Consider the following 25,804-nt stretch of genomic DNA (forward strand, 5'->3'; position numbering starts at 1 on the left):
CCGATTGTGTTAATCGAGCCAATCAAATGTGGTAACGAATTCGAGTAGATGTCCGCTTGGCATTTGTGTTGGTGCCCCGTGAGTGAAACCCCAAAAGTTACACAAAATGGTGAGAGAGCAAGTCAATAAATGAGTGCGATTTCAAATATAGGAAAATGTAGTACCCCAATAACAAAATAATATTTACTTAAAGTACTTATTTTTTTAGTAAATGTACTTATTTTAGTAGCAAACTTTTTTAGTAAAGTAAAAATGTGTTAGCTTATGAAACTAGAAAGAAATGGTTGGAGGTAAAATACAAATAAAGAAATAAAATGATTTTAAAATATTTAAAAACTATTATATTTTATATACATAAGCACAATTATACGCATGGAACCAATAGATCGATTAAACCATAAAATTGTTGAGTTAAAACAAACTGTTCTTTACATTTTGTAATGAAAATATTAATGTTCTATAGTTTTTGGTTGAAGTTTACTTTGCTTTATTAATTTCCTAGGAAATATTTCCCCTAATCATTGAACAATTTATAAAGACTCTTTTGAACTTAAATTAAATAAAATTTTACAAATTTTAAACTCCTTTTAAACATAGTATAGTTATGTTGAAGAACATATGTACTCAAATTAAGATGTATTGATATAGGGTTGCATTATTTTCACAAATTTTTAGAAGAAAACATCCACTCAAACCTTTTAACCCGGACTTTTTAGTTAAACTCAAAAACTGCCGGCTGCTGTTAACTTAACATCACTCAAATGGTGGCTCACACAGACAGGAAATCTCACTCGAAAAGACTCTCCTTTAAGCCAGGCTCTCATCGGGGGATGAGTTGATGTATCAACCGTTAGAGAGAATCGGAATAGTCTTCTTCCTCACATATACACAGACAGGCCACTCAGAGTGACTTACTCGCTCCGAAGAGTCGAGTTTGTCGCTTTTGCAGTCTTTTGTTTTTGTTTCTGCTTCTTGGACGGCGAGGCGACCAGTTTGTAGTTTTTGTTTATAGTAGTATCATCTTTGGCATTGTTGTTGTTGGCTGCTTGCCTCACAGTCTCAGAGGTTTGGTAGCAGCCGAAGTCTCAGTGCTCAGTTGGCTACCGAGCGCTGTTTTTTCCGCTGCCTTCTGCTTCTGCTGCTGTTGCTGCTGCTGCTGCTCGTCGTTCGTCGGATGTGATATTGCAAAGCAAAGCATCTGAGTCTCCGGCTTGAGGTCTGAGCATTTTGCAGAACCGCTTAACATCAGTCTTTAGTGATAGCTCGCGCTTCTTGCTCGCACGCTCGATCGCACGCCGCTGTGCCGCTCGCTGTGTGATTGTTGCCGCCGCCGTTACGTCTTACGTCTCCACAGGGGTTACGTTGTTTTGACCGACGCTAAAAAATCAGCACCACAGCCCAAACAAAAATTCAAATTAAATCCCAGAAAGTCCATAACATATGAAGAAGTTAAGAGCACAGGCCCTTCGGTTGAACCCATTAAAAGTGTGAAATAGACCTCTAAAAAAAAGGCGGTAAAAGAAAGCGAAATATAACGAGTGCGCTTGCGCGGCCAGGAGTGCCCTCACACAAAGGTGTGGTCACTCTATAAAAAGCACACAAAAGTTATTCGAAAAAAGTAAGGGGAACCAGCAAAAAATAGAAAACCAAAACTAAAGCAAAAAGCCAAAAACAAATATCTAAAAATTATCAAAATTTTAAATTAAAAAAAGCCTAAGCTAAATATTATTTCCCATGTGATAAGCCCACGAAAAACAAAGCTCACACACAGGCCCGAAAGATATATTTTAAACATGCTTCACGGTCGCCTAAAGTTCTAAAAGTCAAGTGCAATTTGAGCAACAGGAAAAAAACAAAACAACTCTATACGCTCAAGTGACGTTTTATTGGCGCAAGGTGAACGAATAATAATAGCACACAAAAAATAAAATACACAAAACGTAGAGTTCACGATGTTAGCAAACGCCAACCTTAAATGATATTTAAAAGTGCGCAAAAAATTAGAAACAATTTCGAGACAACTGCATTCACAACCAAATAAATTGGATTAACTTGGTGGCTTGGAGGTAAGTTCAAAGGCTGAAAACGAAACAAACATTTGGTGGGGATAGCTTTTCGTTGATTTCTTTGGGGCATTCATCATCATGCGAACATAAAACTGGATAGAGAGAGATATGGGGACGATCGGTGTTCGAGATGGGGAACATGTGAATTTCATTAACGAAAAGAATTCATAAAACAAAAAAAAAATCAAAAGGAAGATGGCGATGGCAGATAAAGCTTGACAATCTGACTAACTGACGAACTGTCTACGACTGTCGCGGTCTGTATGATTTAATTATACAAGCCATATACCCAGTCTACACAGACACACACCCAAAAATATACCCACTTATACGACAGTCTAGGAGATATAGCTATAGGTTTGGAGTCGAACGGGGTACACAACACCAGGGATTGTGAGAAAGTTTTCTCTCGGCGCTTTGTTGACCAGTGCACTTTTTAGTGTGGCCATAAAATATGGCTAGATCAACAACAACAGCAAGGGCAGGGCAAATAAACTTTACGACTATATAACAGAATCAATGTAAGTCAAGTGAGAGCGGGATGGCAGCAGAGATATAGACGCCGCACATGTTTGCTTTATAATGCAAATAGCGTGTAAAGCTTTATTTGCCAGAATATTTGTTACAAAAATTCAAAAACCAGCTAAGACCCATGGGAATGGCATTACCAACAACACTGCAAGAAAATAAAAGAGTGGAATTTTTACCACTGCAATTTGTAATAAAATGTAGTATACTTAAATGGTTAAGATCTATTTTTCATACATCATTTCACATATTTTAAAATACGATTTCTGCAAGTGCATTTCGCTTTGAGTCGCCTGAAGTAGAATGAAGAATCTAACTTGGATTGCTTTTGCATGTGTCGCAAATATTGACAGAGCCCATATACTCAATGGCGAGTGAGTGCCTTGTAAGTTTGCAATGTTCTACAAATCGCCAAGTGTGCACTTATTCTAGTTAGCTGGGGCAGGCAATCTTCCTCACTAGCTGTGTTTTTTGCTGTCCCCCTTCAAGATCCACAGCCCAAGCCTTTTCCTGACAATCCAAGTGCCAACACACAAGGAGAAATAATATTCATTTTCAATATCAGTTATATAGTCTAACCTTTATAGAGTAATATACAATATAGACTTTAAGCCAAGTAGCACCATCCGTATTTTCCCACCATCTCAGAAAAGACAGCTCTTTAAGGAAGCTCTTTTCTTTGAGTGCATCGGGACTGATGACTGTCAAGAGTTGACTGGGAAATTAACACATCAAGGTCGTGTGCTGACTTGAACATCCTTAAGGGGGTCCATGCCAGGCCGGAAAACAACAATCGCCTCGAAAGGAGAGCACAGCAAGAGCGGGAGGGGGTGGGGTGTTGCAAAAGTGTGAAAGTATTTAGTGCAAAAGCGTTAACAGCGGCAGGCAGCAAAACAAGCTTACAAAATATCAAATGCAAATGTGGCAAGCAGGCCGCAAAGCGGACAACGAGCAGCAAACACCTGTTGTCAGTTAACATGCCACCTCGTTTTGCGGGGCTTGAGGTGTGGAGTTTGTGGGGAGGAAGTGTGGAGTGGGAAGTGGGTCTTCTGCCCAGGAGTGTGGCATCGGCCCCGAGTGACTCACCCAGAGTTCTGAGTCTCGAGAGCTCTGAGATTGTGGGGTTCTCTGGGTGTTCTAACTGATGTGAGCCAGGCGATTGTCTTCCTAGCTCGTTTTGTAGGTGCAGCTAAGCAGTGCATCGCAATAAATATTGATATTATTAGTTATACTATTATTATTACTATTATTAGCTGGCAGCATTCGCCAAGGTAAATGTCAGAAAGCCAAGCAGATTTAAAGCGATTCTTCCAATCAGTTTAGTGCTAGCAATCGGTTAAATGGGTGGCTTTAAGTTTTAGATTTAAGATAATATTACATATCTTTATAAAAGAGATAAGCAATAATTTAAGAAGGTTAAATAGTGTATTAGAGAGTTAAGTTTTTAAAAAACTAGATCATTCAAAGACTGTTTTTACTTGAAGCGTTTTGGAGCTAAGAAACTTTACAGCTCTAATATGGTAATCATATCAAAATAAGAATAAATAATTAACTAAATTAAAAGTAAATTATTTAAATAAATTTTAATTTTATTATTTTAGCTAATTCGGTTGAGCATTTGGCGCCCAGCGACTCCCCGACTTCCATAATGATGAATCAGGATAATCCATATGCGGTAAGCGATCTCAAAATTCATACCGATTTTATAATAAGATATGGCCAGACAGAAAAACACAATAAAACAAAACAATAAGCATATACAGAGAAATAAAAATAAATATTTTACGAGCTAAATATTGAGCAAAGCCATAAAAAAGTTTATGACAATAATAATTTCATATGCGACAAGAGGACAGAAGTTGATGAGAATCTTCGGCAGGTTGGCTGGCTGGCTGGCTGGCAGGCCGGCGGAAAGCATTGATAAGATATGTATGATATGGCCCCAAAAGCATCAGCAAATCAAAGCGCTTCCGCATTTTCGAATATGGGCGCAGAATGAATTTATGAATTATGGGGTTTGGGGGCATGCATAATTGCCCAACAACAGCGACAACAGAAAGAGCGACGAAAATTGTGAGTAGCCTAAACCAGTTTACACAAATATCTGGCTAACAACGGCGAAAATATTTAAATGATGTCATAATTTTAATAGCAGAGAATACAACAAAAACTGAACTGAAAGAAAACAAAAATATTCATAATAATCATAATACACATACAAACTACGTTAAGTGTTTCACCTGCTCCGGCTTTTGTCTGGGCCTTGCTTCAAAATTAATGCAGATCAATTAGTTAATGCTAAGAGAATTGCGTCGTCTATCCGAGCAATCCACATGCATAATTTTGGGCCATTGTATTATAGGGGGACTTGAAAAATGTCGAATACCCCTGGTAGAGAGACGGAGAGATGGAGAAGAAAACACCTAAGTTGCTGCTAACATGGCACTAAATGTCAATATTTGAATATAAAATTTTATTTAAGTGCGTTTTTTATGATTTTAAGCTGATTTTCGTTTAGTCGATCAGTCGAATGCCGAAAAGCCAGACGGCCAGCAAAACATAAACCAACTCGAATATCTCTTCTCAGCCAAAGAGGCGGTCCCAACGTAGTGTTAATTAGTTGAAATGTGAGACGATAAACTAAATGTTTGATTAAAATGAAGGCAACAACAGCACAACCGCCGCTTGAATTTGGGCCACATTTGAAGCCTGCGATGTCTTGGAGCGGCAAGTTGGTAGCATTAGTTAATAAATTTATGAATATGAATCAGGTTGGGAATGGATGAGGAATTCCACTGGAATTATTTAGAAAAGGACTAGTATGAGAATCCGAAAGTATAGCTTGATGTCATTCTTTTGGCTTGATTGTTTCATTATTTATATGTGTATCGAATTTTTAATAATTAAAATTAAATGAAATAGCTTCCAATAACTATTTAAAAAACTATACAAAATATGCAAAAACTAAAAAAAGAAGCAAAATCTTTAAAACATAAAAAGACTGAATGAATGGCACAATCATTTATGGATATTAGAAACCAATAATAATAAATTCCAATTAATATTTAACACAGATGCGAAAGAAACGTATCATGTTACTACCGCCTGAATCAGATAAATTTTTAGATTAGTATGAACCAATAAAATTTGAATATTATTGGAGCAAATAATAAGTATCCGCTAGAAAAAAATATGGCGTATGGATTATTATTTGCGATATTAAATTTGAGGAAAAATATCCAGTAAGCTCCCGTAAATAAAACCAGGAATTAGTTTTCTCTAATGAGAACGTCTGGCGCCGCCACCTCCCCCTGGTGCAAGATAAACAAACCTGCATTAGCTGGCCATAAACGTACAAAGATTTTAATGTTCTTGCAACATCTCCATATTGCCACGACCTTCGATACAATCACGCCTCCGAAATCCCGTTGATGACACGATGCTGGGAGAAAAAGAAAACTAATTTCCAGCATTTGAAGGCTGTGGGGGGCGGGGCCGAGCCTGGCCAGGTCTGTTCTGGTCTGGGACCGGGCGAAAATGCATTACAATGTTGTGATGTATGTGAGAGAAGCTGGCCAAAGATGTGGACACACTTGACTCCGGGCTGAAAGTCGGTTCCCATCTTCTGCCAAGCGGCTTCAGTTTTCAGTATTCAGTTTTCCCAGTTTTGGGGCACACGCATCTGGGGGCTTTGGCAAATCTTTTCTATTTGCATTGGCAGCAGATGAAGAGGCTGCCACTGCAGCAGCCGCATCAGCATAAGCATCAGCAGCAGCAGCCACAGCAGTATCGGCTTTGACTGCGAGTGCTGACCATTTTGGTCATAAACATTTGCGTAATGGATTTTTTCATATTTCGTGTGTCGTTCTTGGTTTATTTGTGTGGCTCCTTTTGCCTGTGGCTGCCATCGGGCAAACACACAAAGTAAATTAATTACGAGCTGCGAGAGGCTCATGCCATGCCAAAGTGCATATTTCCACGTTTGAAAATTCTTTTAACCCGGCAGCTCTAGCGGCATCTCTAGCCTCTTAGAAAGAGCAACAACAGCAATGAAGAAAAGGGGGAAAAATTAGTTATAAATGCCCAAAAAACTAAATAAGAAAAAACACAAAACAGAAGCAGCAAGCAAATTAGCAAAAGCCCAAAAAGTTACACACACCGAAATGTAATTACTGCACTTACCCTGCACCGGACTGTGGCGGCTTTTGTTGTATGTTAGTTTGTTTGCTGGCAATTTTGTGGTCGGAAAAGCGGCCAGAAGATGCTGCCGGAGATGCTGGAGCGGAGCGGAGGACAGTGGCAGCATGTGTAGTAGGCAATTTTTCACATGCGTAGCCAGTTTGGGAGCCAAAACCGAAACCAAAGCGAACGCGAACGCGGTTTGAGGACGATGAGATGAGAAGCTGTAAAAGTTGTCCGGTGTCGGCATCTCCTTCTCCTACTTGTTTTTCCAACCCAAACCACGGCATCCATGTCTTTTTTTTTTTTTGCGGTGTGTATATGTACATGTTGCGGTTGATAACTCAATTAGAATGTTAAATTTATGTTCGCAACAAGAAATTAACTTGCAATTAGAAAATGCCTGACTGGAAGCGCAAAACGTAACGAAACGAAAGACTTAGGACACGAACTTGATGGGGAGGACGCATGTGGGGGAATTGGCGATACTCTTCCAACAGTAAAAATTAATTAAAAGGTTTAAAGGTTATGTTAAAACTATCACTAGTTATTTAACCCATGACTTTCAATTAAATAAATATTTTAATAAAAATTTAATAAAAATAAAAAAATTTCTATCTCCATTCTGTAGTACTCTTTCTCGTGCAGTAATTATCACAGGCACAAAACAAATTGAAACAATTTAGCAAACGAAACCAAAGGCATAGACACACATTCATGCAAGTAATTGGTAGAACAAGTTGTAGGGCAACAGAAAGCTGGAGCGAAGGGGTTAAGCTCCGACTTTAGACAAGTCTATTGCCATGGTTTTTGGCCGAAAACTAATGATGATGATGCACTGCACGCATTTGCACTATTTATAATTCGTGAGCAGACGGAGCGGAGGATTGAGTGCCAAAAGATCAATGATCAATCCTCGGCTTGATGACTTTACTAGCCTGGTCTAGAGTCTGGTCTAGAGGCTCTACCCAGGCATTCCTGGCCCGGTTGGCAGACAACTTCATTTGTTTGCAGATACATTTCACCGAACCAGAAGAGAGAGATGAGATGCGATGAGATGACTTCATGTTGGGATGTTGAGCCTTTTGGCACAACTTTGATTTGGTGGGCCGTACATATGTAATCAGTTTTCGGCGGACGGGACCAGAGCGATTTTCTCCCACCACCGCCGCCGATGCTCGATGATTAATGAGCGAAATTAGCCATAGCCCAGGTGGATGGTTGGGCCAGGGAGAACACATTGCACATTGCACTGCCCAAAAGCAAAAAGAAAACGAAAGAGTTCTGCAAAGTTCGTTAGGCTCTTGCCAAATGACTTAGGCAGCGAACTTGAACGAACTACACACAATTACAACGCTCTTAAAACTGAACTTCCTCCCGAAAAGTACGTAGAAGTAAGAAACGCAACAGAACGAGCCGAAAACCGAAATTGATGCTGACTTTGGCTTCCACCGTATGCATCATGTCATTATATCCGCTAACACAGACCCATACCAGCTGGCTGGATAACCTTGACAAAAATCCTACAGCTGAATGCATTAGTAGACCAAAGAAAAAAAAAAACAAAACAGCCAAGCAACACGGCAGAAACTAACGACTTGCAAATGCGGCCGGCACAAAACAAAACGCTATTAAACTTCTATTATTTAAGTACTACATTGTGCACTGATACTGAAAGCGAAAACGAAGAAGATCGTCGGTCAGCCGACGATAATGAGACCCCAAAGACTCCAAATCCAAAGTCTCCGTCAGACTCACTCCCCGTAGCTAACAGAGCAGAAATCCCAGACCCGACCGAGTACTTTTTTTGCAAAATTATGCAATATTATGTAATTATACAGACAATCAACAAGTGGGAGGGCCTCTAACCGACCAGCCACAAGGTAAGGGGCTTGTGGTTGGGATTGGATTTGGAATCGGAATTGGGGGGAGTTGCTGGCTATACTGTGCTAAAAGTTTTTATTGCTTGCACCACACGCTGATCGTGAAAAAAGTGCCTGGAAATATGAAAAAATGTGAAAATGATTGGGGAGCATTATTTTCAAATTAGCGCGTGGCTTAAAGATAAGTTGGCCCAGGGTTTCATTTTAAGACTAAACGGGTTTCAAGTGGTTTAAGCTTTTTGATTTCTCTCTCTTAAAAATATTATATTTTTTGCCAATAAACAATGCTAAAAAGTTCCTACAAAAACAGACTTCAAAAAGAGTTTTTTTAAGGTTTATTTTATACAGAGTTACTAACTTATTTACCTTATCTTTGAAACTAAATTTCTCAAAAAATCCTCTAGAAGAGTATTACCTCTTTCAACTCCCTGAAGTTTGGTTTTTTTTCCCGCTCTGCTTTTGCTTTCGTTTTCAAGTTCAACACTTTGCCGCCACACAGAAAACTGTTCCAACTGGTTGCCCCGCCACTTTATTACGCTGATAACTTGGCGCCTAATAACGATAGATAACTGCAGGGGCAATGGGGGAATAGTGAGGTGCGGTGGTGGGGCCCTTTTCCTCAAAGAAGCGTAACAAAATTGTTATAATTTTCGGTTTGTAATCCATAATAAAAAATAATAGCAGAGCTGGTGCTGTGGTTTTATCTTTCATTTGGCTTAAGGTCAAGGTTGTGCATCGTTTATTGGAGTCAAGTTGGCGTGGTTTGGCGAATAGACGAGTTAGCGAGTGAGCGAGTCAGCGCACCGCATAATGAGCTGCCAAATTGTTAGAATTGTTTTCGAGTCAAGGCATTACACATTAAGCCAAGACGCAATCATGAAATTAACAAAAACCCTGCGCTGCCTGCCACCCCCTCCTATTGCCAGTCTATGCCATAAACGACCTCTGCACGACTGCTGGCAAAATGAGAAACTAAACAATTTAGCTCGGCAAATTGAATTAAATTTATATAAATTGCATATACTATAGGCAAATAGATACACATATATCGAAGATCATTGCATGCCCGCATGTCCGCTTACATTAGATCTCCGAAGCTTGAATCCCAGCCCTCCCAGCCTCAGTCGCAGCTTGAGCTTCAGTTTCAGGTTCAGTTTCAGTTTCGATTGAGCAAATTGTGGCCATTGTTGTATTAGCTGTTTATTTTTAAAGCGCACTCGGCTACTACTAATAACAAATACCTCTGCCATTGTTGCTTCTACTTTATTTTGCACACACGTGACGGAGATTCCCCCGCATCATCGCCGATTTAGGGGGAGAGGTCTGGCATTGAGCGGAGATTGCGCAGAAGTCGAAAAATAAACATCAACAATGCGAGTCCAATGATCATTTTTTTTACCCCAAAGCCGTTGCCTTCTTTATTATTTCTTATTTTTTTTTCCGATTCCCACAAGTCAACTCAGACCGCAAGTTAATTCAGTTTTAATTCATTGGGTTTCTTAATAGTTTTATGGAAAGTGAAACCATCTTTTTGTTATGTGAGCTTTGGGAATATCTTGAATCAATTGAAAGGGAAATTTATTCTGGCTTTAGGTGTGCGATAGTACATTTAATTAACTGCGGTTTTTCGGTTTATTTTATTTGGGTCGAAGTAAAAAAAAAAGTAACTTGCAAGCCTCCATATCTAATTTACTCTCGTGTTCCATTTATTTTTTTCTCGCAACACTTTAACAAGTTCCCAAAAAATTCTCCCGTCAGCGATGACACCTAAGAAGGAGAAAAACCCCTGGCTTGGGTGCCGCGAACCTTTTTCATAAATCACCAAAGTAATTTTTCCACCAAACACTTTTCAACTTGGCTAACATTTCGGGTGAAATGGTTCCCATAGAGCCCTCCTGGCCGCAGCCCCAAATAAAAACAGTCAACCACATAGCATAGCACAGGCACAAATTGCTCGTTTCGCAAAAAACACAACAGGCAGCAGCAGTAGCAGTAGTAGCAGCAGCAATATAGCAATAGCAATAGCAACAGCCAGCTGGGGCAACATCGGCAACAATAACAAGTACAAGCATTTCGCTGAGCACTGCTCTTATTTAATTGACTTTTGACTCCCCCGAAATCCAGCTAGATGCAACACGGGAAAACCAACAGCAACAACATCGGAAGAGTTAAGAAAATACAAAAAAAAAATAGAGAGCCAAAGCTTACTCAGATAACAACGAGACAACAAACAAATAAATCGCATACAAAGAAATAGAAGCTTAAACTAACACAAAACTAAAAAAAAAAAAACTAAACAAAAAATAAAATAAAACAAACAGAAAATCAGGAAAGAATTGTTGGCTGCGCAAGTGCAAATAAAACGAAAGAAAAAGCCAACGACAGAGCGAGGCGGACACATTTACTTATCGCGCCTCTTTTCAACAAGAAACGGTGGCAACTCTGCCACAAAACGACCCCAGCCTCCAACAAAACACATGCAAAATTGTCCCATGTGTTGGCAGGGCAGGGATCGAAGCTAAATTCCAAAAAACATCTGAATGCTCCACTGAGAGACACCAAACATTTATCATTTTCGATGTACTCGAGCGAATTTATAAAATTTTTTTATTTTTAAACTAAAGAGTAAGTTTATTTAACTAATAACTTAACTTATTTAACTCTTCTTAAAGAAATGTATGAGATCTATTCTCAAGAGTCTACTTCCAAACATCCCCCTTAAGCTCTTGAGGATACACAAATTATTTCACAAGAGTCTTTAAATATCTCTTAAATTTTCTCTATATTACCTTACATTTCTTTCTTTCAAAGGCTTAGAAAACATTACTATAAAATTTCTCTCAGTGCTACATTTGACCAACTTCTGCTTCTGCCTTTGCCTTCGCCTTTTGCCGGCTTCTAATGATCCAATTCCCACGAGCCGCGACGCCGATGACACTGGCTGCAAGGTAAAGGAGCAGCTAGCAACTAGCAACTTGCAACTAGCAACTTGCAGCATGTAGCAGGCACCAGGCAATAGGCAATAGGCAACAGGCAACAGGCAGCTGGTGTAGACAAGCAACCACGACGACAAAGAGGAGCTTCCAATGCAAAAGCCAGAGCAACTGGAGGGGAAAAATAAAGAAATAGAAGGTGGAGGTTCGCCTCTTGGCTGCTCGCCTGTTTAAACAACTTTCAAAGTTAATAGTCTGCCCGGCGTCGAGACGTTTTCGGCCAAAAACCCAGCCAGCTAGCCAGCCAGCCAGCCACACCAGCCAAAGTCAAGCATACCACTGAGCTGAGCCACCGAAGCACCACAGCAGGAGTCTCGGGCCTCTTTCATGAATCATTTTTCTTGGAGGCAAAAAAAGCGGCTGCCTGGCTGCCTGCCTGCCACCGCCACCGCCTAAAATCCACCTCCATTCTGCACCCGCTGGATGTTGCTTGGTGGGCTGGTGTAAATGTTTTGCAAGTTGGCTGTTATAATTTTGTTCGGCTTTTATGGCCCCACCGCACACGGACACACAGCCAGAGATATGGCCGAAAAGGGGGCACCGCTGTGGGTGTGGGAGAAGGGTGGCCTCTGTCAGATATGGCGTATACGTAATGCGAAAATGTCTACTAATTAAAATGAAGTTTGGCTTTGAGGATTGCTTTGTTGGCTTTCGACTGAGGCGATCAGAAACCGTGGGAAGAAGTTCATCAATCCGAAATGGTTTGATTTTACAAGAAAGAAAGATACATGACATTGAATTTATGGTAGCTGCCATTCAACACTAAATGGTTATGGTAAGCTCCAATAAGATACAAGATAAATGAGTCTACTTATTGATTGTTGAACTACATTCCTGCACTAAAGTATTTAAAATTCTCAGCCCAAAACACACATATCTTACAGAAGTCGCAACTTGTATTACCCGAGTGTCGAAACACTGTCAAAATATTGGATTTTTAAAAAGTGAGAATTCCAACACATTGTATTTTACAACCAAAGTATTACTTCTTGGTGGGTGCGAGTAAATCAAGTTAGAAGGCATTCAAGGCCAGGCTAAGCCCAGGGTAGCTGACAATTTTCAGACAACCAAGTCAGCAATCTATCCATCCAACCAACCATTCATCCGTTCAGCCATTCATGGTGCAATCCATTCATTTTGTCGCATCCTCTTTTTGTCTGAATTGTCTGCCTGCCATGCTGAGCACAAGATTTATTTCCAAAGTTATATCTGCACTTGTTTTTCGATTCGCATACGTCAAGTGAAGTCATTGGCATCTGGTGCAGTTCGAATTGCTCACTGAATCGAACTGACAACATTTTATGCCAAATCATTGCAACCAAAAACGCAAAAACAAAAAAAGCTGCCAACTAAAAATGCAATTTTCGAAGCGCTTACTAATTTGTTAGCCAAGCTCTGTGGCCTTTGTGATTAATTTCGTTGAACATTTCACCTGTGGCTTTGGCTGTCAATTGAAACGATCGATACGAGTACACCTCGAGAAAAAAGAGTCCAGAGCTCCAGCTCCAGCTACGGCTACTACTCTAGCTCAAATGTAGCAAGTTTCTATGGGCAAACATATATGGCTAATATGTATATGTATGGAGCCAATTCCGTAAAGACGCGCACGCCGAAATGTCAAGTCAAACACTTGTAAGCAACAATTGGCACAAGTTTGTTAGTTTGCCGTTGCCTCGCTTTTGCCTAAGCTAACATTTAAAATTGTAACAAATGCCACAGCGATCGGTGAACGTGTGGCTGCCAGCCAACAACTGAGCCGAAGCAAAACCAAAAGCAACATCAACAGGCACATAACCAGCAGAAACAACAGGGGGGGACAACTGCAGCAACATTGAGCATTGCATTCGAGTCTCGGAAACAGAAGAAAACCTCGCACATTTTGTACGCATTTGCATAACAAGAAAAATGGCAAAAAGATGTTAGAACGTTACGGGAATTGTGAATACCCTAACATTGAGATGCGCTAGTTTACCTTTTAGGAACATCAATTAATTAAAAATATAAGGAATATATCAAATACTTGGTTAAAATCGGTATCATACTTAAGCCTATAAATTTCCCTAATAGCTTTTACATTCTCAATAGATCTTAACTCATACAATCTACCAAAAATTATTGTGCAAATATTTCCATTTTCAACTTGAGAACTGCAAATTGCATACAAAGTTCTCAGGAAAATGTACCCCTTCATATTTTTTTTGCCTCTATGGAGCAGCTCAACTCTCCCACTTGACGTTTTCCTGTCAATTTTTCAGCATAATTTGTACTATTTTTGTCGGAAGATTTCAAATTTTAAACGGAAATTGCACAAACACTTGGCACTTGGGCGCTGAAAGCTGCTCGTCGATGGCAGCAGAGAAATAGAAAGACAACGACTAGAGCTGGAGCTGGAGCTGGAGCTGGAGAATACAATTTAAATTTCACATGAGCTCATAAAAATAGTTACAAATTAATTATAATGACAAACAGAGAGACGAGACCGAGACCAGGCCAAAAGGGGAAGCTGGCGACTGAAGAGGGGCGGGACAACGACGAGCATTATAAATCCAAACGTTTCCTGCTTGACAGCTTGAAGAGTTTCAGAGCTGCAACAGTAACAGAAATAGAGTCTGGGGCCAGGCCAGACCAAGCCAGGCCAAGACGGCAGCAGCAGCTATGAGATGCTTCAGAGTTGCAAACCCTGCTAAGCACTTTTCATCATCGCGATAATCATCATCAGCAGCATGATCATCGCGGTTCATAATTATAGTGTTTGACTTTGGGTTTTATGTAGCTTAAGACAGCAAACAGCGACGACGACAGCGACAACGACAACAATTAGCTAAGTACGAAAATCAAAACGAAAGACTTAAGCAACGAACTCGAAGCCTGGCCAAGCAAGCGATAAACGATGATGGATTGACTTTCCAGGGCTGCTGAGACCCCACTAAAAATTACCACCAGGCGGCAAACAGTTTTGCCCAAAAAAAAGGGAGAAAATAGTGAAACAAAATAAGGGCGTTTTCATTGGCCATTCAGTGATTGTCAAACAAAACATAAATCAATCATTAAATTAAATTTTCGTCCAGGGTAAAGTATTTTGCAACACTTACAAACCTATCTCGAAATACTGAAAAACACTTTGAGCTTAAAAATAGTCTGTTGTTGTCTGCCAGATAATACATACCCCTGCGAAAAGCCAAGCCAGCCAAAAAAAAATAAATTCTCACTGCCCGACTGCGAATAATTCCGCACGCAATGGACAGACGCAAAACTGAAAGATTTCCTATGATTGATCACTCCCCTGAGGGGTCTCGAAGGGCAGGGCCCCTAGAAAATGTGTGTAAAATTTGTTGTGTGTTATTTTTTTGACAAATTGCCTAAGCATAAAGGCCGCGTGACTAAGCAAAGAGGAGTGCTGCGGCAGGAAAAGCAAAAGAAATGCAGCTGACTCTCAGCCCAGCTCGGCTCTGCTCAGGAGAAAAAATCCAAAAAGAAAGAAATGAAAGCCAGAAAACATATCAAACATGCGATATAACCATTTTGACAAATTCCACTCCTCTTCTTGGAAATAAACGAGTTTGCAATGCCGACATGACTCATCCGATTAGCTTGGAGGGTTAGGAATAGTCTCATTGACTACATCTTTTTACCTCCATTGCAGCTGGATGAAAAATATTAAATAAGTTATATTTAAGTGCAGGAAAAATGGAAAATATATTGTCAATATTTTAAGGAATAGTATTAAATGTAAAATAAACGTCCAGAACACTGGACGTAAATTCATAATTATTATAAAATCTTAACAACTCATTAAAAAGAAGTAAAAAACTTCTGGAGATCTATAAATGTCAGAGATGATAATGACGCATACTATGCAAAATTCAAATAAAAAGAAACCATAAACCGGGTAGGGTTTCGCTAGGTGTTTGTAAATGAGCGGTAGTTCCCGGGATCTATTAAGTTTTAGTTTGATAATTTAGAAAAGTAAAATGTTAATAAGAATTCCGACTGCACGACCAGTACTAACTACTGTTTAAGTCTAGCTTGTAGGTGCAGTCTGCTTAAGCCGAGTTTAGCTAATCACACCGAACAGGCATTTGTTTTTTACATTTTTATCCGCTCATCAATGCGCCACAAGGCAGCAACAACACTGCCCGTCTTCTTCAGTGTCGACGAGTCATGAATAAAAAACGAAACAAAAATAATAAAAAACAGAAAAAGGCGAAATAAAAAACTTAAAAAACTAGAACAATTTGCTGTGGCGCACAATGAACAAAGCGAGGCAATTGCTTTGTGCATGATTTCATTTTAATTAAATTATGTTTTTGCCTCTTGCCTGCGCTTTTTTATAATTGCATGCGAACAATGTTGTGGCTCGAACTGGCTAACAGGCCAGCGGAGATGGTGGTGTGGGGGATGTGCAAATTTGAATTAGTATTAGTACACGCCAGTCAAGGTCAGGCAATTATCATAATTTTTTTCAAATTTTTTTTTGCTTGCCAAAAAGAAGCACTAGCAGAAGCAACAGCAGCGAAAAAAATGAAAATAAACAGAAACTAAAACCGAGTTTGGACTTGGTCTTAATGGCACTTAGCTCTTAACAGCTTCGAGCGAGGCAACCCAAGCTCGAAACTAGAGTAAACGTGCCTTAAATGAATTTTAATAATTTTATTTAATTTTTTTTGCCCGCCGCTGCTTCTATTGCTGCCTCTTCTGTGCGGTGGTGAGCTTAATAAGCCATATAACAAAGCATCTTATTATTATGTATATATAATTTTTTTTCATTGCATCATCGGGGCATGAAAAATTATAAATTCTACTTGCTATTTTTGCTGCGCGTTAAGGTTAACAACCAAACAACATCAAACAACAAACAGAACAGCAATCGCCATAATTAATCACACACAAAATCAACAGCATCCACTATTGTGGATGATGACTGGTGAAGTTTTGCGGGTATTTATGGTTATTTTTTTATTTTTTATCTCATCTGACGTCTATTTGTCTTGGATCAACTTGTTGCACTTCTGCCGAAATGGGGGAACTTTTATTTTTGGAAAATATACCAACTAATTAAAATAAATTGGCTCTGTGCAGTCGAAAAAGCTCATCAATATTCGCATGCCATCAATAATGATGCTAGCCGTACAAAACTGTTTAAAAAAAACAAACCTAAAACAAATAGTATGACAAAGACGAGTTATTTATATTTGTGCATATTTAATTAAAAATGTTGTTATTTGTTGATCTCGTATCTAATTTATAACACTTTCACTTAATGGCCAAACTAATTGTGACTTTAAATCTTTTTGTTGAGCGCTCTTTGGCCAATATACTAAATAAACGTTTAATTTTCCTTGAGAATTAAAATTGGAAACAGGTTTAAAGAGGGTTGATTGAATAAGAGCCAAATGTCTTAATGTGGATTAGGAAAACTTTTAAAGCAACCCCCTAAGCTTAGATTTCGCTTTCATTAGCCAAATTAAGGTGAACTCACAAATCAAAGTCTTAGACTGAGCTTGAGTTCTAACATGACATTCAACAAGTTCCGTTGGAGTACTATTGATTGGATCTGTTGGAAAAAATTAGTATAGACATAGACAAGAGATCTTGGCCAGTTAACCCGTATAAAGATTCAGTAAGCTTTTTGTTTCGCTTCCCCCACAGTAAGAGCTCAGTGGCTCTCGGTTAGAATGTGTCGCTTGTCTGTTGTAAAATAAATGTTTATGGCTTTTTAATATTGCACATTGTCTGCATAAATTTCACGGCGTCGCTCATCTGCAACGTGTTTTGGGCCCTGAAACGCTGGCGGCCGGCTGGCTCACACTCTCTACCTGTCCCGATGTGATTTAAAATCAAACTAAATCTGCTGCCAATCCACAGGTTGTTGAAACTTGAAACTCATAATTTTTAATTTATTTTATGTGATTTTTATTTGTCGATTAATCCCAGCCAGCCAGCCAGGCAGGCAGGCAGTCGGCCAATTCAGCCAGCCAGCCTGCTAGGCAGTCAGTAACAAACGGCAACAATAATAACAACCAAAACCCCACCGATCCGACCCGACGACGCTTTATGAAACCTAAACGTAGGAAATTTATTTCCTACTCAGAGGCCGAGAGCCGAGAGGCCCAGAGACCCAAAAGCCGGGCCAAAACTCACCTTCAACTCAACACATAACACGAAATCAGATTAGCATGTTTTACAGCCAAACAAGGCACCTACTACAGGAAAAAAAGGAACCCGGCCTGAACGAACTAAGCCAATTGGCATGGCATTCTTATAAGACCCACTACCCCCACTGCCACCTCCTTGGGGGATTTGCTTATTGGAATTGGATTGTCCGCAAGGAGTCGAGGGAACTGAAAAGTGAATGTGTTGAGAGTGCTTTCTCCTACTTTGTAATGTGCCAAATTGTTTGTGGCCCGCAAGAATTATGGCCAAGAATCGCCCGTGGGCCAATTGGGGCTATAAAACATAACAAAGGCTGGCGGGAAAAAGTGCCCATCTGTGCCTCAAGATTTTTGGCTACTAGTTGGCCAACCAATTTGCACTTGTTTAGATATATTTTTAACGTTTTTCAATGGCCTAAAGGTTTAATTTATTTTCAATTTTAAGGAGGTTTATTAAAACAGGTTGTAGAAACACAAATCGTTGGCTTTCTATGACTTATTAATGATGAACTACATAATAGACACCCTCTTTTAAAGAAATAATCGTTAAACTAAGACCTAAACTTCATAAGTAAACCCTATATAATCCCCCAAAAAATGCCCCAAGTCTCCCACGATCAGTTGCATGACATTGTCGCCCCCTTTCGTAGAACCCCAAAGTGCGCCCCTCTTTGCATGTGCGCGTGTCATCGAAGTTTTTGCTCCAGTTCCTGCTACAAGTGGCAATTGGAAAAACGCAATTTCCCCGCCGCTTGCCAACCTGACAAGCCAAGGCTTAGAGGCTTAGAGACCAAAAGCCAACTCCTGGTCGGGCGCACAAAAAAACAACAATTGATGGCAATTTGTTGATAAACATTTCGCTCGCAATAAATAAACAAATATTCCCTCAGCTACAAGTTGCGCCTATTTTGGGGGCATGGGGTATGGGGCATGGAGACAGGGTGCAGGATAGAGGGGAGTGTACAGGGTTTGCCATATAAATGCAAATGTTTCTTGTTTGCTCAGCGAGTGTCTGCGAGTGTGTGTGCTCTGAGGCAATTTTTCATTTGATTCCATCTTCATATTTTATTACGGACCTCAGCCAGTGAGGAGTCTTGGCCGGCCGGGAGGGAGATAGTTCATGGTCGGGTCCGTTTGTTTCTTGGCCAGGCCAGGCCAGGCTAGGCCAGTAGGCTCCACTGGGCCCGGCCTGTTTCCCATTTCCATTTGTCGTCGTTCGTGCACTTTTGCGTTTTATATTTTTTTTGTACCTCGTTGATACCAATTCCGCGATATGACAAACTATGTTTGCATTTTAATTTTTAATGCGTGTGAATTTCGCTGGCGGCTGCAATTGGAATGGAATGGTACTGGATTATTCCCTGGACCTCTTTGGAGGTTTCTCCAGCAATGGAGAGCTCTAGATGCTCGTGTCATGATTTGCTGTTGCTTTTAATTGAAATTTTATGAATTTATTGCCTCAGTTTTGGGTCTAGGAGGCTGGCACCATTGCTGGGCGATTGGGGGAGACTGGCACTAAACTTAGAGGGGTTAGAGATCTTCCAAAATAATAATATAATACCATATTCTCATGTCTTCTGTGTTCTTGTTCCTTTGCAGATGAATCAGACTTGCAAGGTGTGTGGAGAGCCGGCGGCTGGTTTCCATTTTGGAGCATTCACATGCGAGGGTTGTAAGGTGAGTTCAGTTATCGTGATACTAAGGGTATAATAGTTAACGATAATTAAATTGTTTATAATATTTTTATGTTTATAATCAATAAGAATATCATATTACTCCCTTACCATAATCTTATTTCTTAATTCATAAAATGAACCCATTTGTGTCAAATTTTCGAAAATATTTCCCAAACTCTTAAACCAAATTAGACATTCCTTATTGCCACAGCGTTTCTAATATCAATCGTTTCAATCGATTTCAATAAATCGAATTCGCCGCCTTCGTGAGGCAAATACTAAGCAGAAAAAAAAAGTTATGAGGCCATTCTCTCCGGCAAACTGGAATGTTGAGTTCATCATAAAAGTGGCTGAAGGGAGTGGAGGGTGCAGGAGTTGCCAGCAACAAATGGATGCCCCAGGCTAAGGTCAAAGTTAAACAAAGCGCCCCACAAATAATTGATTTAAATACGAATGCTCCTTTAATGGTGGGATGATCATTTTTTGTTCGCTTCGGTTCGATTTCGAGTTCAGTCGAGGGATTTCAGTTTTTTTGTATTTATCGTTGTCGCTATTTGAGTTTATTTTTTTTTTGCCCACGCCAAGGAGAAAAGGTCAACTAACGTACAATTTGTGGGTCAGCGTTATTTGATTTGTGCTTGGGCCTCGTTCGCAATGGCGTGGGCCTCGCTTGGCTAATTTAACGCCCACAAGAAGTGGAGGCCCAAGCTGGAAAACAAACAAACAAAAGTGAATCTGCCTTGATGCACAAAATTGCTTGTAAATAGTTGTCCGTCTGTCCGCGTGTCCGTCAGTTTGTCCGTGGAGCGACCGAGCGCTTCTTGAAACGAAACTGAAAACTTGAAAACGAAAAAGAAAAAAAAGAGAAGCAGAACGGGGCTGAAATCCTCAGTTTCCATTTCCATTTCCGACCCAGTAATCTTGATGCCCAATTAACCTTAAAAGTGGATTTTCGCATTGTTTCTGCTTCTTTTTTTGTATTTTTTTTTTATTTTCAGTTGGCGTTTTCTGCTTCGGTTTCGGCTTCAGTTCAATTTTGCGCTTCGTCGTCAGCATCAGCACCGGTGTTTCTTCCATTCAAAAGCTCCACCTACGATCACAAAACGACGGCTCTGAATGCTGACAAACAGACTGAAAGTCAGGCAGTTGCACTGGGAGAAAATCGGTATAGTTTGGCACCAAATATTAAAGCTAAAAAAAGTTTGAAAAGACGTTAAAAAATTGTCCAAAGGAGTCTAAATTATAGTACATTTCCATGTCCAAATTGAATATAAAAAAAAGTTCTTTCAAGAAAGTATATAAAGTCACAAATGGGATAAAAGAACACTCCCTCTTATTTGCAATTTATTAGCCAAACATTTATCTCTCAGTGCATCCATTCAGTCAGTCATTTAGCCAGTCTGTCCCTTTTGGTTGATTGCAAAGCCAGGCAGGCGGGCAGGCCGTGAAGCGTTGGTGATTTACTGCCAACATTGCAACTTGGCATAAGTGTTGCACAGCCATAACCTTTGCAACATGCAGCATCAGCAGCAGCAACTGCAGCAGCAACATGTTGCTGTCCGTCTGCGTCTTAGTCTGTGTCTTTTTTTGTTTCTTTCTCAGCTTTTTGGGCTCTCAGCTTTTCATGGCTCCTCCGCATTGAATTAAATTGTTTGTTTGCTTTGTTGCAATTGATTGTGGTGCCCCAGCCAACGGTTAATGCCGTATACCCGGTGGTGCCGAAGGTGTAGGTGGTTGCCGCTTGTGCATGTCGATTTGGTTTATTTCTTCCCTCGTCGTTTTTTTGGAATCTCTTTTTTTTTGTTTTTTGGTGGACCGTTTAAAGAGGTCTCGGTCTCAGTCCCAAACAGACAATTGATGAATCATCACAAAAATTTAATGAGATATTATTGTTGAGCACTGAAAACGTTTTATTGAATGACATCATGGGCTGGGATCCATGAAGGAAGGTGCTGAAGAGGTTTGTTTTCTTAAAAAAATGAATGGTTAGCTTACGATGGCGCCATAAACCCTTTGGAATAAAATATTTTATTTATAGACTATCCTGTCCCTCAAAATATACTCATTAATCATTTATTTTCCCTTTATTTTTTAGTCCTTCTTCGGTCGCTCGTACAACAATCTGTCGTCCATATCGGACTGCAAGAACAACGGCGAGTGCATCATCAACAAGAAGAACCGCACCGCCTGCAAGGCTTGCCGCCTGAAGAAGTGCCTCATGGTGGGGATGTCCAAGAGCGGCTCCCGCTACGGCCGGCGCTCCAACTGGTTCAAGATCCACTGCCTCCTCCAGGAGCAGCAGCAGCAGGCGGTGGCAGCGATGGCGGCGCACCACAACAGCCAGCAGGGTGGAGGAGGTGGAGTTCCCGGAGGATCCGGTGGTGGTGGAGGAGGTGGTGTACCAAACGGGGTGAAGGGCATGCCGGGGGTTCCACCACCGGCCGCTGCTGCTGCGGCTCTGGGGATGCTGGGACATGCCGGGGGCTACCCGGGTCTCTATGCGGCGGCCACTGCCGGAGGGGCGGTCCGCAGCAAGGAGGAGCTAATGATGCTAGGACTGGAAAGCAGCGGAGAGTACGGGGCCCTGAAACATCCTGTGGTGGCCTCACCCTCAGTGAGCTCTCCCGACTCCCACAACTCCGACAGTTCGGTGGAGGTGAGCTCGGTGCGAGGAAATCCCCTGCTGCACCTGGGCGGAAAATCCGGCTCCGGTGGTGGAGGTCCTGTCGGAGGTGCCGATGGCAGTCAATCGAGTGGCGGTACGGTGCCAGGAAGGCCACCACAATTGCGCAAAGATCTGTCGCCCTTCCTGCCGCTCCCTTTTCCTGGACTCACTTCCATGCCCGTGATGCCACCACCCGCGTTCCTGCCGCCCTCGCACCTCCTCTTCCCCGGCTACCACCCCGCCTTGTACTCGCACCACCAGGGTCTGCTGAAGCCCACCCCGGAGCAACAGCAAGCGGCAGTAGCTGCTGCGGCGGTGCAGCATCTCTTCAATTCCAGTGGCGCTGGCCAGCGATTCGCACCCGGCGCATCTCCCTTCGCCAACCACAACCAGCATCAGCACCACCACAAGGAGGATGAACACTCCGCACCACCCAAGAGTCCCAGCAATCATGCCAACAACAACAACCATCTACTAACCAATGGAGGCACCGCCGACGAGATCACCAAGCGGTTCTATCTGGACGCCGTTCTGAAATCGCAGCAACAGAGTCCTCCACCGCCAGTGGCAACCACAAAGTTGCCGCCTCACTCCAAGCAGGACTACTCGATCTCCGCTCTGGTCACACCGAACTCCGAAAGTGGCCGGGAGCGCGTGAAAAGCAGACAGAGTAACGGCCAAGTGGACGAGGAGGACAGCGATGGCGCCAGGGTGGAGGACATTGTCGATGGGGAGGAGGACGATCACGATGAGGAGGAGGAGGAGGACCTGGTGGTCTCCATGACGCCGCCACACTCGCCTGCTCCCCGCCAGGAAGCACCAGTTAGAGCCTCCAACGATGATCACAACTCCAGTTCTGGGCAGGATAATCCCATTGATCTGAGCATGAAGACCACTGGCAGTTCGGTGAGCAGCCAGAGCAGTAGTCCCGACATCGAACCAGAGCCGGAGATCTCCAGTGATGTGGAAAAAATACCAGATACACCCCATGATGAAGAGGAAGAGGAAGACCTCAAGGTGACCACTGAAGAAGAGGAGGAGGACGAGGAGGAAAGAGAAGAAGACGATCCAGAGGTACCTCAGGAGGAGGACAACAGTACCACGGAGACAGTGAAGACCAGCATTGAGAAGCCCTCGAAAAACAACAACAACAACAGTATCAGCAATAACAACAACAATAACAATAATAATAACAATAGTATTTTAAGCGACAGTGAGGCAAGTGAAACGATCAAAAGAAAGCTGGACGAACTAATAGAAGCGTCCAGCGAAAATGGTAAGCGTCTGAGACTGGAGGCTCCCGTCAAAGTGGCCACCTCCACGGCACTGGACCTGACCACAAAGGTCTGAGAAAATACAGAAACCCACATTCCCAAATAATGACAGAGATATCAGAAACTAAAGATCGATGATCCCCCGCTAGCAAAGCACCAAAAACAACAACCTAAACATCAAGCATAATAAAAACAAACAAAATATATACGTATGGAAAACAATAAACGCATTTGAGTTATATAAATAATTCGAAAAATGAAATGGACTCTGTGGATTTGGAGGCAGCAGCTTCAGACTCTGATTAACAAGCGCTAAATACGAGTTCGTGCCGTTTTGGCTTGATGTTATCACATCGTTTAAAACAACTAACCAAATTGCCAAAATATGCAAAAGTCGATCGGCCCCCGAAACGCTCCATTTGCATACTCGGAGACCCCAAAAACTATAACAAAAAATGCTATGTTTTGAATAATTTTATTCAGTGAATTATAAACAAATTTTTCGGTTGCCCCGTTCAACACAAAAGCGGCAAGAATTCAAAAAGAAAATCAAAATCCACATGATCTAAAAAATACAACAAACAAAAAAAATGAAAATCTAAACAAATGATAAATACAAAAAATATAAAAAAAAATAGAAACTGTAGCAAAATATGCAAAAAGGGCAGCTTATCTGTATCGTGTATGAATAATAATATCGTAGTGGAATTTGTAATTTTTAAGTTTCGTTTTCTTCTAAGCTATAAACCATATATAACGTATAAAGGTAAATGATTAGCTATTATCTAGACATTTCCAATCCCCCCCCAAGAGTATTTGTTAGTTTAAAAAACATTTAATACGATAGACAAATTTTTGTGTAATTTTACTCGTTTTGAGGTATGCGCGTGCTCGAGTTTTTAGTCACAATTAGCAAATTTTTAAATTTACGAATTAAAAATGATTTATAAATATCGAAATATATATAAATATTTACTATGTAGAAAAGCAAAGCACACACACACACACAAAGTTGTATAGCAAATAGCATAAATTATTAAAATTAATGTTGCATAAGTATTTTTCCTTTTCGTGTGATGATTTGGTATGCAAATCAGTCGAATTGATGATCAAGAAAATTATTATTGCTATCACCACAAATAAATACAAATAAATATTTAGATGAACAAGAGTTTCTTTTATTGATTGGGCTTGGTCTGCACGGTCTGCGGTACGGTCTACATTGCTCCACGAATCTGGATAGCCGGAGAAAGCTGATTTCTCAGACTCCTGTGGTGCAGTTTCGCCCGATGCCCAATGCCCGATGGCAATCAATAAAAGCATCTGCTGGATAAATGTGTCGCATAAAATGTATCTCCTCGTGCATTCGGAGCTCTGAGCAGCTTAATTAGAAATTATCCCAGCTGGGACTGAGCCTGAACCAGCTTCTATAACCTCCTTAACCCCTTTCACACAATCTGGCACACAACGACGACAACAACCTGCAGTTCCCACAATGCCAGGAGGCCATGAAAGAACTCCTCTCGATGTGCATACCACCAGCCAATCAATCCGAAATCTATTTCAATCAATCTTTGCGTAATTGTAAATACTTTCAACATATTTCGCCCGGCTTCGGGTTCGAGAGCTGCTGCTTCTCTTCTTTTTTTTCCTCCGAAACGTTGTCTGTCAGATAGACAGACGGACAAACGGACAGACGGACAGACTGACGGACAGACAGGCAAAGTCGACAGCAAATGGCGCGAAAATTATAGCAAAATGCTAGACTTTGGGACCTGAATCCGTTTCTATTTATTTCACACTTGAATTGATGCACAGCACCAGATTGACATTTTGCAAATGCTCCTCACAGCACTCGACTCAGCGGCTCAGCGCAGCTCTACCCGGCGAATCCACGGCCCCGGAGGAGGCAATTGCCAATTGGCAAAATCGCAGCACAGAAGCTGTGAGCGATTCGAGCGACAAAACGATACCGATGCCAATGCCTTCTGGGCTCTGGGCTCATGAATGAGGTTTCGTTTCAATCAATCACTGAGAGAAAATGGCTAGTTAAAATGGATAAGGTGTAACCATAGATACTGAAACTTTAGGATCTCGATGTTCATAATCTCTCGTCCTGATTTTAGTAGGATAGTCACATAGGATATCACAAAATGTAGCCCAAATTATAGAATGGTTGAACCACTCCTGGAACAAGTACTTCTTAGCAATCAAGTTATTTTTAAAGCACATGAAATGGATTATTAAATGCAAATATTTGAAACGTATTATCCATATCATGGCCTAGTTCTTTTAACTATAAACCAAAACAACAAACACTCTCAGTGTAAGGCAGGCTTGGCCGACGTCTTCGCCGTTGACTTTGTTGTGGATTGACGCTCACAGCTT

At 41.1% G+C, this 25,804-nt stretch overlaps 1 protein-coding gene and 1 long non-coding RNA gene across 4 annotated transcripts in view; one reads left to right on the forward strand and one right to left on the reverse strand.

Moving 5' to 3' along the window:
* LOC26515594 overlaps positions 1 to 25,804 on the reverse strand; it is a 147,509-nt gene that overhangs the window by 88,324 nt on the left and 33,381 nt on the right. The window lies entirely within an intron of this gene.
* LOC6506756 (knirps-related protein) lies at positions 823 to 24,576 on the forward strand. Its single transcript, XM_001957265.4, has 4 exons — positions 823 to 2,066; positions 4,196 to 4,269; positions 19,401 to 19,478; positions 21,573 to 24,576. Exons 2-4 carry the CDS (start codon positions 4,243 to 4,245, stop codon positions 23,490 to 23,492), a joined length of 2,025 nt encoding a protein of 674 aa, XP_001957301.1. The 5' UTR covers positions 823 to 2,066; positions 4,196 to 4,242; the 3' UTR covers positions 23,493 to 24,576.

Source organism: Drosophila ananassae, chromosome 2R (assembly GCF_017639315.1).
Source record: "Drosophila ananassae strain 14024-0371.13 chromosome 2R, ASM1763931v2, whole genome shotgun sequence".
NCBI lineage: Eukaryota > Metazoa > Arthropoda > Insecta > Diptera > Drosophilidae > Drosophila > Drosophila ananassae.